The sequence below is a fragment of the Mesoplodon mirus genome (genome assembly GCF_964341445.2).
Source record: "Mesoplodon mirus genome assembly, chromosome: 20".
Classification (NCBI taxonomy): domain Eukaryota; kingdom Metazoa; phylum Chordata; class Mammalia; order Artiodactyla; family Ziphiidae; genus Mesoplodon; species Mesoplodon mirus.
In genome coordinates, this window is record NC_138996.1 from 24,453,222 (window position 1) to 24,469,162 (window position 15,941).

Sequence of the window (15,941 nt, forward strand, 5' to 3'; positions counted from 1 at the left end):
TTAAAGAATTGATGCAAATGTGGCAAAATACTAAAATTTGACTAAGCTTAGTGCTGGTTGCTCATTATATGATTCCGTAATCCTTAGTGGATTTTTTAAATGTTTCATAATTTTTTTTTTAGTAGCAAAGAAGTGGTAGGAGAAACTGATAGGTTAAGAAGTTGAAGTTTATGATTATGGTTCTAAAAAGATGGCAAGAGAGAGAATGAGATTTTTGAAGGTTTATTCTATATAAAATGTGGCATTTCTAGCACTTAATTTAGATCCAGTTAATAACATCCAGTGAATCCCCACTGTGTAGTTATGTGTGTCTATAAAACAGTATATGTATAGTTTTATGGATATGGTGGCACATTAGGAAACAGTATGTATATAATTTGGGAATAGGAAAGGCATATATACTTACTGACCAGCACAACCTACACAAATGTTTATCTGTTTTTATAAAGAATATTTATGTATTTTTGGGACTTCCCTGGTAATGCAGTGGTTAAGAATCCACCTGCCAACGCAAGGGACACGAGTTTGATCCCTGGTCCAGGAAGATCCCACAAGCTGCGGAGCAACTAAGCCTGTGGGCATTACTACTGAGCCTGCACTCTAGAGCCCACATACCACAGCTGTTGAAGCCCGCGTGCCCTGGAGCCTGTGCTCTGCAGAAAGAGAAGCCACCGCAATGAGAAGCCCGCGCACCACAGCTAAGAGGAGCCCCCTGCTTGCCACAACTAGAGAAAGCCTGCGTGCAGCAATGAAGACCCAATGCAGCCAAAAGAAACAATGAGAGAGAATATTTATGCTTTTTTTATATATGATCCAATTTTTTTAAAATTTAATTAAATTAATTAACTTATTTTATTTATTTTTGGCTGTGTTGGCTCTTCGTTTCTGTGCGAGGGCTTTCTCTAGTTGCGGCGAGCGGGGGCCACTCTTCATCGCGGTGTGCAGGCCTCTCTGTCGCGGCCTCTCTTGTTGCGGAGCACAAGCTCCAGATGCGCAGGCTCAGTAGTTGTGGCTCACGGGCCTAGTTGCTCCGTGGCATGTGGGATCTTCCCAGACCAGGGCTCGAACCCGTGTCCCCTGCATTGGCAGGCAGATTTCAAGCACTGCGCCACCTGGGAAGCCCTGTTTATACATTTTTAAAATGAGACTGCAAGCTTTAATCGCCTAATCTTTCTTTTTTTTTTTTTAAAAGCCTCCAGCTGTTCCAGACAATAGAAGACAAGCAGAAAGTCTTTCATTAACTAGAGAGGTTTCTCAGAGCAGAAATCCATCAGTTTCAGAGCATTTACCTGATGAGAAAGTCCAGCTTTTTAGCAAAATGAGAGTGTTACAAGAAAAGAAACAAAAAATGGACAAGCTGCTTGGAGAACTTCATACACTTCGAGATGAGCATTTGAACAATTCATCATGTAAGTAAATCTAAGTAGTATTAGGTAGAGGACACGTAAGTATATATGCCAACATGTAATAATTCCTTAGTAAATATTTGGTGAATGAATAAACACATAGTTACTCAAGAAAATTAAAATTTTTGTGGGGAAATAGGACTTGTATGTGAAAAGTTTTTAAGTAACAAGGCAATGTATGGTAAAGCCAAATAGATGGTAGATCTGTAAAATTCAGAAAAGGAAAAGAATGAATTTGGGCTTGAAAAATTGGTAGGATTTTATTTTATTTTTTTTAAATTAATTTACTTATTTTATTATTATTTTTGGCTGTGTTGGGTCTTCACCGCTGCACGCGGGCTCTCCCCAGTTGCGGTGAGCAGGGGCCACCCTCCGTTGCAGTGCTTGGACCTCTCACAGCGCGGCCTCTCCCGTTGCGGAGCATGGGCTCCAGGCACGCGGGCTTCAGCAGTTGTGGCGTGCGGGCTCTAGAGCACAGGCTCAGCAGTTGTGGCGCATGGGCCCAGTTGCTCCGCGACATGTGGGATCTTCTTGGACCAGGGCTCGAACCTGTGTCCCCTGCATTGGCAGTCAGACTCCCAACCACTGTGCCACCAGGGAAGCCTGGTAGGATTTTAAATAAGGGAAAAGTATAAGAGAAGGTAACTGTTAGATACTTTGACATAATAATACTGCACTTTTTAGCATATCCAAAATTTTTCCTTAAGGAAAAGCTAAACCAAATTAGTACTTTGATTTTAAAACTATGAAACAGGTTTAGAAAGTATTTATAGAATAAAAACCTGAGGTATGAAAAACTTATTTAGTGCAGAAAGTCCCAAACACTTCATTTTTAAAAATACATAAATAGTCATCTCAGGTACTAGGAAAGGCATATAGTCATCCTAGGTATACTAGTTAAATAGTTATGCTACCATCCCTCGGTATCCATGGGGGATTGGTTCCAGCACCCTCACCCACACCCCTACGGATACCAAAATCTGAGGCTGCTTAAGTCCCTTATCTAAAATGGCATAGTATTTGCATGTAACATAAGCATATCCTCCAGTATACTTTAAATCATCTCTGGGTTACTTACAATACTTAATACATGTAAATGCTATATAAATAGTTACCAGCATGCTGCAGATTCAAGTTTTGCTTTTTGGAACTTTATGGAATTTTTTTTTTCCTGAATATTTTCTATCTGCTTTTGGTTAAATCCGCAGATGCAGAACTCTTGGATATGGAGGGCCGATTGTACTAGTTATATAGGAAAGCCAATAGTCATCTTAGTTATACTGTAGGAACTGTCTTTTCTGCTCTACAGATGTTTTACTTGCCTTTGTCTAATTCAGATCCAGTTACTAGTCCTCACTTGGCCACATACCTTCCCAAGCCTGGTCCCTGCCTCTTACTCAAACAGTTGGTAGTGGGAGCTGTAGCACTGGATATTGGAATCAGTAGGGTCAACCCTAACTGGTCATTATTCTTTAGCATTCCAGATGCTGTCTTATTAAAGAACAGACAAGGGATAGAAACATCGTCTCTGGATCCCTGTACTTCACCCTAGTTGTCTGCCACCTTCAAAGAACTGTACTATTTCTGCCCTGAGACATACTCCTTCCTTTTCCCTGACTTCTGCTACTCCTCTGCCTCCTCTAGAGTATAAGCTAATCCCAGAGCCCATCCTTCCTAAACAGATGAATACAACCAAGAAAAACTTAGTTGTACTCAAAGCCTTGTGGTCAGTTTTATACACATAATTAAGGTAGCACTCTGTCTACTGATGACTAAAAAATCATATATTTCTCTGGGAAACAGTGAAAGCAGAGCAAAAGGTAGAACAGTCAAGGAATAGAGAGAAAAGACTACTGGAAACCAGCTGTAGCAGTGGATAACGTGAGCAACAAATGACGATTATCACTGTGAGGAAGAGATAAATGATGATAGTTTTAAAGTGGTAGTGGACTTGCCTGTGGTGCGGTGGTTAAGAATCTGCCTGCCAGTACAGGGGACACGGTCTAGGAAGATCCCACATGCCATGGAGCAACTAAGCCCATGCACCACAACTACTGAGCCTGCACTCTAGAGCCTGCGAGCCACAACTACTGAAGCCCGCCTGCCTAGAGCGTGTGCTCCACAGCAAGAGAAGCCACCACAATGAGAAGCCCGTGCACCTCAACAAAGAGTAACCCCCCGCTCACCGCAACTAGAGAAAGCCCACACGCAGCCAGAAATAAATAAATAAAAAGAAAAAAAATAAATAAACTGGTAGGGGAGAGAGAGAAGCACAAAGATTCTTAGTCTTCATTTATTACCCTTGAAAGCATAAGGTATCTTTGTCTGATCTGTGTGGACAGAAAAGTAATTAAAATGTAGTTCAAGAGCTGTCTTAGAGGATTAATCATCATCTAATTAGAAAATTTTATTGCTGAGTAGTATTCATGGTATCATGTACCACAGTCACTTTAACAATTTTGCTTTATCTTTTGGAACAAGAAAAGTTCCATCTTGGAGACCAGATAGAATCCCTCTGGACTGGAACATTCTCAAGGACCTAATCAGCTAGGGTTGCCCTGTAAAGATTTGTAGATGGTGTGCTTGCACATCATATGCAGTGGCTCTTTTTAACTTAACCTGGAACCAAGTTTATCAGAGGAGTATTCTTGTTACTTTCTCAAGGTAGAATATCGTAGTTCTTGTTGGTTTCCATCTTGTCTTTCCTTATTCTTTCCTTTCTGTTTTAACTCTGTTTGGTTGAAGGACATGTTAATAAACAAGTGGCCTGGTTATATCCTTAAGTTTCACATTTTAAAGCTGCAGGATTTAAGATGTTAATGACTTTTACTTCTTATTTTTCTGTGTCTGAGCCAACTATGAATGTGTTGTTTGATGCTGTATTTGTTTATTTATGGTAACTGGTCTTTTTTTTTTTTTTTTTTTTTGGTAGTTGTGCCTTCTTCAGCCTCCCCACAAAGGAGTGTGGATCAGAGAAGTACAACCGCAGCTCCCTCTGCTCCTGTAGGCTTAACACCAGTTGTCAATGGAGAATCCAATAGCCTCACATCATCTGTTCCTTATCCTGCTGCTTCTCTAGTTTCTCAGAATCAGAGTGAAAATGAAGGCCACCTAAATCCAACTGAAAAACTCCAGTAAAACATTTCTACAAACATTGTTTACATAGATTAGAATTGAATAATGGGGATAAATCTTGGGGGTTTTTTCTTTGTTGAAAATTCTGGAAAAACTGAGTTAATTTGATATGATAAACATTCTTAAGTGGTATGGTGGTGGAATAAGTGTGTATGTTGTATGTGCATCTTTGAGTTGTCCTAGAGAAATGTGACATTGTAGTAACATGTAATTTCTATGAGCTAATATGTTCCTGGTTTCCAAATAAAGGGACTACAGTTAAAAGATTTCTGTATTCAAATGGTTTAGAGCCCAGGCTCTAGAGTTAGACAGCCCTGAAATTTTATCTCACAAGGTTGTGTGACTGTGGACAAATAGCACCCTCACTAAGCCTCTTTTTCTTCACCTGGCATAATATATTTGTTCATAAAGGTGTTTTAAGGATTAGAAAACATTGGCATAATTCCTGGGACTCAGTAAAAATTCAACAACCTAATTATTCTTTTTGGTAAACATGTTATATAGTATGGTAACTGGTAGATCTCTATATGTTGTAGACAAATTGGGAACCTTTTGTAAATGCTCAGTAATGCCTGCATACCTGATTTGCCTAAGAGGTACTATTTTAATGGAATATTTAGTACTTCACATTTTTGATACTTATTAAGAAACATAGGAATATTTTTGACATTGAGATTTAAGCTGTTAACATCTATATCTGCTTAAAATGAACACTTGGAAGAGGGTTTTTTATGCTTTTGTCCGTAACACAACATAAGTAAATAAGGTGATGAGATTTTTGAATAACCTGTACTTGAAATTACATTCATTATAGTCACATCCCCTGGATATTTGACTGGGTTTAAATTTTGTTTGTGCTGGCTGCTACTGTATGAAAATAGTGTATGCTTTAGTTTGCTAAAATGGGTGTTAATATAAATGTTTTCGTTGTTTATCAGGAAGTTAAATGAAGTTCGAAAGAGGTTGAACGAGCTAAGAGAATTAGTTCATTATTATGAGCAAACATCAGATATGATGACAGATGCTGTAAATGAAAACACAAAAGAAGAAGAAACTGAAGAGTCAGAATATGATTCCGAGCATGAAAATTCTGAACCTGTTACTAACATTCGGTAAGAACTTTTTTTTAAGTTGTTTTTCTAACATATTCACCCTAACAGTACATTTAATATGAAACAAAAGAAACCTCAATAGAGTGCCTACCGTTTGCCTTTTATTTAAGCTTTTCTCCTGTAAGTCTGCTGTTTTGGTCAGTGTACTCTTACTTGTTCTATAAAGAAAAACAAATAAGGAAGTATTGAATACAGTAGTTTAGTAAATTTGCTGTTTGTTAGATCAAGTAAAAGAATCATAAGAAGTACGTAACTTCATTTTCCTACCTCTTTATTTTTAGGTGTAATTTTGATTTTTTTTGGTTGTAATTTTTATTTTTCTAGGTTGTAATTTTGATTTTTTTAGGTTGTAATTTTGATTTTTTTAGATGTTTTTCTTCTTAAATTTGTGAATAGGAGAAGTTAGTGAAAAGCAAGAGCTGTTTATTTAGAGGATGAATTTAAATGGGGAAATAGCCCGTGATGTTCATGGTCTGGAATTATTTTATCAGCAGTTCTAAAACTTTGATTTTCTTATTATTATATATATTTTTTACCTTAAATAACTTCAGGTTGTTTTCTTTCTTTTAGAAATCCACAAGTAGCTGCCACCTGGAACGAAGTAAATAGTAATTCTAATGCACAGTGTGTTTCTAATAATAGAGATGGGAGATCAGTTAATTCTAATTGTGAAATTAACAACAGATCTGCTGCCAACATAAGGGCTCTAAACATGCCTCCTTCTTTAGGTATGATTGACTCTATTCACAGATAATTTTACCATATTATTCTTGGGAAGTGGAATTCCTTTCTTTAGTACTCTTAAGTTTATTAAATTATTGATTTCACTGGTACGTGTTTTCAGCAGATTGTCGATATAATAGAGAACGGGAACAGGGGATTCACGTTGTACAAGGTGAAGATGAGGAGGAGGAGGAAGAAGCAGAAGATGAGGCAGTCAGTGGAGCTTCATTATCTAGTCATAGGAGCAGTCTGGTTGATGAGACTCCTGAAGATGCTGAATTTGAACAGAAGATCAATAGACTTATGGCTGCAAAACAGAAACTTAGACAGTTACAAGATCTTGTTGCATTGGTGCAGGTAAATACTGCTTGTATTTAAAAAAAAAGTGTCAAATGGACAGTCTTATAAGGTAAAATATATGTGCTTGATAATTATGTTGGTATAACTATACTAGTACACATTTATTGAGTTCTAACTATATATCAGGTTTAAATGCTTAGCACTTTACATGCCATATTATCAGAGATCAGCAAACTTTTTCTAAGGGTGACTTAGTAAATACTTTAGGCTTTGTGGGCTATACAGTTTCTGTCACAACTACTCAGTGCAAAAGCAGCGATAGTATGCAAACAGATGAGCATGGCTGTGTACCAGTATAACTATTACAAAAACAGGTTTGTTTGTTTTTTTTGCTGGAGACCCCAGTTCTATATCACGTAGAACTTGGTAACATCTCAGTGAGGCAGATACACAGATTAAAGGTGTTAACTGACCAGAGTTATACCATTGTCAGAGCCAGAGTTGAGACTGACATTCTGGCTGAGATCTTAACTCACTTGATGTAGAAGAAAAACCATATTGTCTTATTCAGTAAGGCCAAACAAGTAAAGTTGGAACTATTAGTTGTAAATTTTAAAAAGCTATTTGAATGTATGAACGTGAAATTATGTAACTATTAACACTTCTGTATTGACTGATGTGGTCCAAAGGCTTTTTGCAGTTTATTAGACTAGGTATAAAACTTTCTAAGAATGATTGAACTTCTTAAAATCATTCCTTTTCATCTGTTTTTTTTATATATATATATATATATATATATATGTTCTTTTCTCAGTAACATAATCACTATAAAAATATCTTTAAGAGAGACTTCCTAAAGTATTGAAATTTATATGATTTTTGGAAGCCAAAAAACTTCTGGTAAAATTAATGAGTGATTTGTTTTCATTTAGGTTTGCTTAGCTTGTGTTAGGTTGAAAAAAATGAAGTATAGAACATTAAAATTTTAACCACACTAATGTATAGAATAGCAATTTTTTTGTGAATAAAAAAATTCAGTTGTTATTCACAACTTCTTTTGGAATGCTACTTATTTTGAATTACTAAAGTGAAAGATGAATGTGCTCCCATTTTTAAATAAAGGGAAACACTACTAGTAAACTCCCTCTGAGCCTTCATTCATAATCCCATTCTCCTTCACAGATGCTACTTTGCATATGTTTTTTATATATATATGTATATATATATAGTAAATACAGTTCTTTTTTAGCTGCAACATAGTTTTCTGTAGTATCAGTGGACCTTAGTTTAGTTAATCTAACATCCTATTGATGTTTACTTTTGTTGTTTCCAATTTTTCACTATTTAGAAACAACACTCCAATGAACATTCTTTCACAAGCTTTGTGGTGCATTTGTGTTTTTCAAGAGCAGATGTGAAGAAGTGGAATTGCTTTGCCAGAGTTTATGCACATTTTAATTTTAATGGACACTGCTTAATTGCTCTCCAGAATGACTATATTAATTGATATCTAAGCAGTGGTGGATGAATCCATTTCCTTATACCTTTGATTACATTTTATTTTATAAAATGATACCATATAGCTTTTTTAACCATTACTGGAATTGGCTTTTGGCTTTTTCTAAGGTTTTCCTGTTGTAAGAAGGTGTGTTGAAGGGAAGAAGGAGCATAAACACATGTATACAGACAAACACATACAGGTTTATATACACATGTATATATTTTTGCTTATATATTCAAAGTATAACTGTAGACAGATACATAAACTGATATCACTGGTTACCTGTGGAGAATAGAATTGGGGAAAGGGATGGACAGGAGATTTTTCTAAACATCTTCTTTACTTTTTGAACTTTGATCCTATGACAGTAGTTCCATTTGAAAACATGAAGAGCTTCTAGAGCAAAGAATAATATAGGTCGTGCTATCTTGAACATCATTGTACTTGTTAATTACTTCCTCATTTTTTCTTTATGACTCCTCTCCTCAGATGTATTGCCCAGAGTGGGAATAATAGATCAGAAATGATGAATAACTTGGTGGCTTATAGATGAATCAGCTTAATTTCAGGCTTATGTTGAATGCAGCTCTTTTGCTTTAGTGAGTGTTCTAAGACCTGAAATAACATGTATGAAAAATGAGAAAACTGCAACACAGAGGGATTAAGGGTCCTCATTCTGAGAGCTATTAAAAAAAAATGATCCAAACTCCCCAAGTTTTTATATGTTTAAGATTGATACATTTTACTTATTTTATTAAGGGTAGTCTTCTTTTGCTTGTGCCCTTACTTGTATCCTTTCCCAAGAGACTCAGGAGAAGGTTTAAACAGTTATATAGTTATCATGATTGTAAAAAAATTATTATTACTCTTCTTGATAGATTACCTTAGACAATTTATATGGCCCTTATATGGTTCCTTAGTCTGTGATGCAGCCTGTGTTGAAACAATAATTCTTTAGTCAGTTACTTTTAGCTTCGGAGTTTATATCATTTCAGTTGGTCAGACACTCTCATGTGACAATCTGAAACTTTATGTAGTTTTTTTTTTCATACTTTGGTTTTTCCACTTTTTTATTGTGGGAAAATGCCTCATGATCCAGCTTCTCTGTTTTTGAGTCCCAACTCGGTTTCTTTTTAATCTTACCATTTTAGTAATAAATCAGATTAGCTTTTAGATTGATGAGAAGACCAGAATAACACCATGTCTGTAAGCTTAAAATCGATTAGACAGTTTTACAATCAAAGTTAGCTTTAACTCTCTATTTCCAAAGGTTAAAGTTTCAGTTGATTTCTGCAGGGAAAGCATGAGTAAATATAAAGTATACAATATTAAAATTTTTTTTTTTTTTTGTGGTACGCGGGCCTCTCACTGTTGTGGCCTCTCCCGTTGCGGAGCACAGGCTCCGGACGCACAGACTCAGCGGCCATGGCTCACGGGCCTAGCTGCTCAGCAGCATGTGGGATCTTCCCGGACCGAGGCACAAACCCGTGTCCCCTGCATCGGCAGGCAGACTCTCAACCACTGCACCACCAGGGAAGCCCAATATTAAATGTTTTTAAGAAAATGTCATAGGTTACCTCCAATCCTCCATTTTTTTTAATAAGATTTTAAAAAAATAAATTTATATATTTTTGGCTACGTCGGGTCTTTGTTGCTGCATGTGGGCTTTTTCTAGTTGTGGTGAGCGGGGGCTACTCTTCATTGCAGTGCGTGGGCTTCTCATTGTGGTGGCTTCTCTTGTTGCAGAGCCCAGACTTTAGGTGCACGGGCTTCAGTAGTTGTGGCATGCGGGCTCAGTAGTTGTGGCTCACGGGCTCTAGAGCGCAGGCTCAGTAGTTGTGGTGCATAGGCTTAGTTGCTCCGCAGCGTGTCGGATCTTCCCGGACCAGGGATTGAACCTATGTCCCCTGCATTGGCAGGCAGATTCTTAACCAATGCGCCGCCAGCCCAGTCCTCCATTTTAATAAGCACATTGATTTCAACAGAAGATACGTATATACTGTTAGGAAGATATGAACTTTTGTTGTTTTTCCAGTAGTTACAGATTTGAGGTGGTACATTCTCATTCATTTTTGTATTGTGAGCCATTGGTACTTGTTTGGCAAACTAAAGACCAAAGTGAGGAAATGGAAAGCTTTTTAAGTGAACAAGTGATAATAGACATTGGTTGTTAAATTGTTAATGTAAAAGTCACATCTGAAGAAAAAGTGTCTAATATCAAGAGTTCCCAGCTCCAATGATATATTTTGTATCTTTTTCATATTCTCTAGAAAGCTCTTCTTTGATTTTAGAATCTGGCCAAGGAAAGAAAAGGCAAACTAGTGCTTGCCATTGCTGGGTAATTGGCAACTCAAATTATTAATGTACTGTTTTTAGTTTTAGTACTTTATTTCCTGCCATTGGTAGAGGGTGAATTTCATTGCTCAAAATCATATGCTTTCCCTACTGCTTTAAATTTTATGTTAATTTTACAACCTAGTTGTATTTACTAAGGTATGAATTGGATAATGTCTTTAGATATCAAGATTGTTTTAATATAATGATGCTGTTTTAGGATGATGATACAGCAGATCAAGGAGTTATCTCTGCCAGTACCTCAAATTTGGATGATTTCTACCCAGCAGAAGAAGACACCAAACAAAATGCAAATAACGCTAGAGGAAATACCAATAAAACACAGAAAGATGCTGGAGTAAATGAAAAGGCAAGGTATGTTAAGCTTCTGGCTTTCAGGTCATAAAAGTTTAGTGCCTGTTAGAGAGAAGGTACTCTGCTAGGTACTGTATTACATCGTGCTTAATGCTATCATCAGATTTACTGGAGTCCACAAATATAATGTCAATTTAATTATAGAGAGAAATTTTATGAGGCTAAACTACAGCAGCAACAGAGAGAGCTCAAACAATTGCAGGAAGAAAGAAAGAAACTGATTGAGATTCAAGAGAAAATTCAAGCATTGCAAAAGGCATGTCCTGACCTACAGGTAATTAGGAAATTTCTTTCTTTCTGTTTGTCTGAAGAAAGATATTTAAAATCTTAGTGTCAACTGAAAGTACTCTTTGTCTTTTTTAGTGCTAATTTGATAGATTTATATCTTAATTTTATGATTAATGAAATGGATGGACAAATGAAATGTGTTAAGGATGTACATTTATACTGTGAAAGGTAGCACATAGGAATTGACCCTAATTATTCCCATTCTTTCACTTGTTGGGCTGGCTGGCTGTAGATTCAGAACATGAGTGTTTATAACTATGTATTATATTAAAATATTCTGGCTTGAACTTGGAGTTAAGGGACTAGCATTTCCTTTTTTTTTTTTTTTTTAATTTATTTATTTGGGGCTGTGTTGGGTCTTCATTTCTGTGCGAGGGCTTTCTCTAGTTGTGGCAAGCGGGGGCCACTCTTCATCGCAGTGCACGGGCCTCTCACTATCATGACCTCTCTTGTCGCGGAGCACAGGCTCCAGACGCGCAGGCTCAGTAGTTGTGGCTCACGGGCTTAGTTGCTCCGCGGCATGTGGGATCCTCCCAGAGCAGGGCTCGAACCCGTGTCCCCTGCATTGGCAGGCAGATTCTCAACCACTGCGCCACCAGGGAAGCCCTAGCATTTCCATTTTTTACTGGCCGAAAATTACATAATAAAGCTGTTAAGCCATCATGAGTTTTTTAGGGAAATTAAAATATTATTTTTGTAGTTTGAATATTAAATGTATATATGCTTATTAAATAGTACCCTATGGATGGGTTTTTGAGTTGAACAGAGAATGTGCAGTCTTTGACCACGTCAGGTAATTAGGAGGAAGGTTAATATGGGAAGGGAATATCAATTCTTTTCTGAGTTTTTTCCTACACTTTATTGGTTAGCTTTATTCTTCAGTCAGGTTTTGTTTTCAAAGAAAGGGAAACATATCAAGTGATATTTCTAATATAACTTTATTTTTTAGACACTTACCTTTTCTACTTTATCTAATCCTTTTTTTCTCGTTCCCAATCTAAATAATGTGCAGAGGAATATATGTCGGAGTTGGGTTGAGTATGTGAAATTTTCCACAGTAACATTTTATCCCTCATGTCTCTTGTTTCGGAGGGTTGGTTACTACTGTTCAACTTTAGCCTGTGTTTTCATCTTTGTTTGCTTATGTCAGATTTTCTTTAGATCATGATGGCAATTGAAGTCTGGTGGTAATAAATTAAATATGATACTAGAGCCCTAGAGAAGCAGTGAAATAATTGCTTTTACGAAATTAACATATAATTGCTTTAATTCCTCATAATAGTTTTAATTCTTTTTTAGCTGTCAGCCACTAGTGTGGGTCATTGTCCCACAAAAAAGTATATGCCAGCTGTTACTTCAACCCCAACTGTTAATGAAAATGAAGCCAGTACAAGCAAATCTGCTTTTGAACATGATGATTCTTCAGTGGTAGATAATGAGGTATTGTATGTTGTACCTTGTTGCTGGGTCTTAAGGAAGAAAACTGAATATCTGTGAAACATGTTTTTAAATGTAGCCTATTATGTGTCTTTTAGTTGTGGGAAGAAATAATTTTTTCCAAAAAGTAATTAAGTTGGTATATTTTCAAAATAGCCTTGCCCTTTATTAGCAAATACTTGGCAGAATTATATGTAAGGGTTAGTTATAGTAAATAGTAATCATTTCAGTTAGAAAAACCTGTCCTTTGGCATTTTATTTATATGGGATTTATAGAAAACATTGTAACTTTCTTTTCTTTTAATAGTTGATAGAGTATACTTGGGTGCTACCTGCTTTCATAAAGAATTACTGATTGCCTAATTTTTTCTTATTACTAAAATATCATTTTGACCTTCTTGGGTGTCTCAGTGTAAAAAGGATAGAGTGAGAATAGAAATATTTGTTGGTATTGACAATAGTATTAGGCTGTTTTTCTTTAAGGCTAAAACAAGTCCAGATATTTACACCAACTTGACTTAATTTTTAAAATAACAGTTGTGGTCAGAAATGCGAAGACACGAAATGTTAAGGGAAGAGCTGCGACAGAGAAGAAAGCAGCTTGAAGCTTTGATGGCTGAACATCAGAGGAGGCAAGGTCTGGCTGAAACTACATCTCCAGTGGCTGTTTCACTGAGAAGTGATGGGTCTGAGAACCTGTGTACACCTCAACAGAGTAGAACAGAAAAGTAAGAGAGCTGCTTAAACCTTTTCTTAAAATATCACCTACTTACAGCCTGTAGGATAGGCAGCCTCATTTCCCCTCTGCATCATAGCACAAATCTGCTGTTGCAGTGAGACTTGTGTTTTAAGCATCACCTTTGTGACTCAGTTTGACTAAATCCAGCTACTTTCTGTCCTAACTTCTCATAGCATCACCTTTCTCTCTTTTTAAAAAATTTCTAAGACACTTGCTCAAACGGTGATACAGATTTTCTTGAGTATATAAGCCTTATTTTCTTAGTTAAGTTTCAAGTTTATAAAAAGAAAATGCTTGATACTTTGTAGTGCTTTTCTGTCAGGCCAGAAATAAGTGCTTTTTTTTTAACTTAAATTGAGTATCTGCTATTTGTAAATTTCCTAGGAATTTGAAAACATTTTATTGTATAAAACATTCAGTTTTTAGGATTTATGTTTGAAATTTCCATATTTAGAATATTTCTAAAAGAATTGGTTATAAGATCAGTTAATTATCTTTATAGTAGTATTCAGATCTAAACTTTTGAAATCCAAATTTGTTATGACCTAATCTTTTGGTATCAGATGGCATTTCTGCAACATTGCACTAAACCTTACTCTCTTTCGTACTCATAAAAGAACTATTCCTGTTCTTGGAGTGCCAATATGAATTTTATTGATCAAACTATATCTTCAGTATTTTATTGTGTTCTGTGTACCACACATCTATACTTTAAAAAAGTTCTTTATATTGTTTTGTTAAACATCTCGGTTTGAGAACCATGGGTCTAGACTTGTGCTTTCCAGTACGGCAGCCACTAGATGTAGGTGGCTATTTAAAGTTAAATAAAATTAAAACTTCATTTTCTTTGTCACACCAGCCACATTTTAGGTGCTCATTAGTCATGTGTACTTAATGGCTACTCTATTGGACAGCACAGATATGGATTATTACTACTATTGCAGAAAGTTCTACTGGATAACTCTGATCTAGAAAACTGTGACTCAAGGAAAAGTTGAAAGTTGAGAGGGGTTTAATTTAGGAATAAGTTCCAGGGGATATGATTACTAGTTTAATTTATATGAAGAATTGTTTTCTGGAAGGTAGTGTAAACAGGTTATAACAGCAGTTGGAGAGTACCACCCATCTCATAGTTACTATGACTAAATGAAATTTTATATACACACACATATGCATATACATATATATATACATATATACATACACTTTTTTTGATGCAGTGATATATATATATATATTTTTTTTCTTTTTTTGGTACAGTGTCTGGTACATAATAGGCGGTAAAGTATTTAGCTCATCTCCAGAATGATCTCATGTGTTTTGTCTCTTAATCTCTAGAACAATGGCAACTTGGGGAGGTTCTACCCAGTGTGCACTAGATGAAGAAGGAGATGAAGATGGTTACCTTTCTGAAGCAGTTGTTCGGACAGATGAAGACGAGGAGGAGGAGGAGCAAGACGCCGGCTCCCATGATAGCTTTTCCGTGTGTCCTCCTAGCAGCGCAAATCATAACTCCTATAATGTAAAGGAAACTAAAAATAGGTTAGTTTCACTGTTTTAATTTTTTGCTTGATTTGAAGAGTCTCAGGTCTTTCTGACTCCAAGCAGTTCTTCAGTTCTCTGAACCAACTGTGTGTGTCCTACAATGTAATTTAATTCCACCACTAACTACTTGGAGTCAGGGCAGAGCCCACAGGTTAAGAGGCTCAGTCCCACAAGAGTGCCTCACTTTATTTTTTATTTTTTTGCGGTATGCGGGCCTGTCACCGCTGTGGCCTCTCCTGTTGCGGAGCACAGGCTCCAGATGCGCAGGCTCAGTGGCCATGGCTCACAGGCCTAGCCGCTCCACGGCATGTGGGAGCCTCCCGGACCGCACGCAGGAACCCGTGTCCCCTGCGTCGGCAGGCGGACTCTCAACCACTGCGCCACCAGGGAAGCCCAAGTGCCTCACTTTAGGTGCCGCTTTAAAGTCTCAAGTCTTCAGGGCACCCACACTTCTGTCTGACTTGGCTACATATTTGGTGTTTCCCACAGCCCCTCTTCAGGTTCCATAATTTGCTAAAACAACTCATAGAAATCTGGAAAATACTTCTGTTTACTGACTTCTTATGAAAGATAGTACTCAAGAACAACTAAGTGAAAGAGATGGGATGGGTTGGGGAGGGGCACAGAGCTTTTATACCCTCTCTGGGCACACCAGCCTCCCAGCACTTCACTGTGTTCATGACCCAGAAGCTGTCCTAACCACCTTGTTGAGGAGTTGTTACGGAGGTTTCTTTACATAGACAGAATTGACTAAATCACTGGCCATTGACGATGAAGCTCAATCTCCCTCCATGAAAGTTGGGGGATGGGGCTAAAAGTTCCAACCCCCAACACCTGGTTGGTTTTTCGGGTGACTAGCCCTCATCATGAAGATAACTAGGGCCTGACAAGAAGGAGCTCATTATGAATAACAAAAGACAGTCATCACTCAGGAGATGGCCAAGAGTTTTAGGAGCTCTGTGCTGGGAACCTGGGACAAAGACTAAATATGATATTTATTGTATCACAAGAGTAGTGTCGTCGAGATAGATTCCAGCTAGATAAGA

General features: G+C 37.1%; 1 protein-coding gene across 21 annotated transcripts in view; it reads left to right on the forward strand.

Moving 5' to 3' along the window:
- PCM1 (pericentriolar material 1) overlaps nucleotides 1-15,941 on the forward strand; it is a 90,521-nt gene that overhangs the window by 28,617 nt on the left and 45,963 nt on the right. For 13 of the 21 annotated variants that reach the window (XM_082608525.1, XM_082608539.1, XM_082608526.1 and 10 more), the window contains 10 exons: nucleotides 1,193-1,409; nucleotides 4,339-4,540; nucleotides 5,480-5,653; nucleotides 6,224-6,381; nucleotides 6,498-6,733; nucleotides 10,732-10,886; nucleotides 11,031-11,160; nucleotides 12,474-12,614; nucleotides 13,149-13,339; nucleotides 14,689-14,892. In XM_082608525.1, coding sequence (XP_082464651.1) covers nucleotides 1,193-1,409; nucleotides 4,339-4,540; nucleotides 5,480-5,653; nucleotides 6,224-6,381; nucleotides 6,498-6,733; nucleotides 10,732-10,886; nucleotides 11,031-11,160; nucleotides 12,474-12,614; nucleotides 13,149-13,339; nucleotides 14,689-14,892 — 1,808 coding nt within the window. The remainder of the gene's footprint in view (nucleotides 1-1,192; nucleotides 1,410-4,338; nucleotides 4,541-5,479; nucleotides 5,654-6,223; nucleotides 6,382-6,497; nucleotides 6,734-10,731; nucleotides 10,887-11,030; nucleotides 11,161-12,473; nucleotides 12,615-13,148; nucleotides 13,340-14,688; nucleotides 14,893-15,941) is intronic. The other 8 variants (XM_082608536.1, XM_082608540.1, XM_082608529.1 and 5 more) reach the window with 1 other exon arrangement.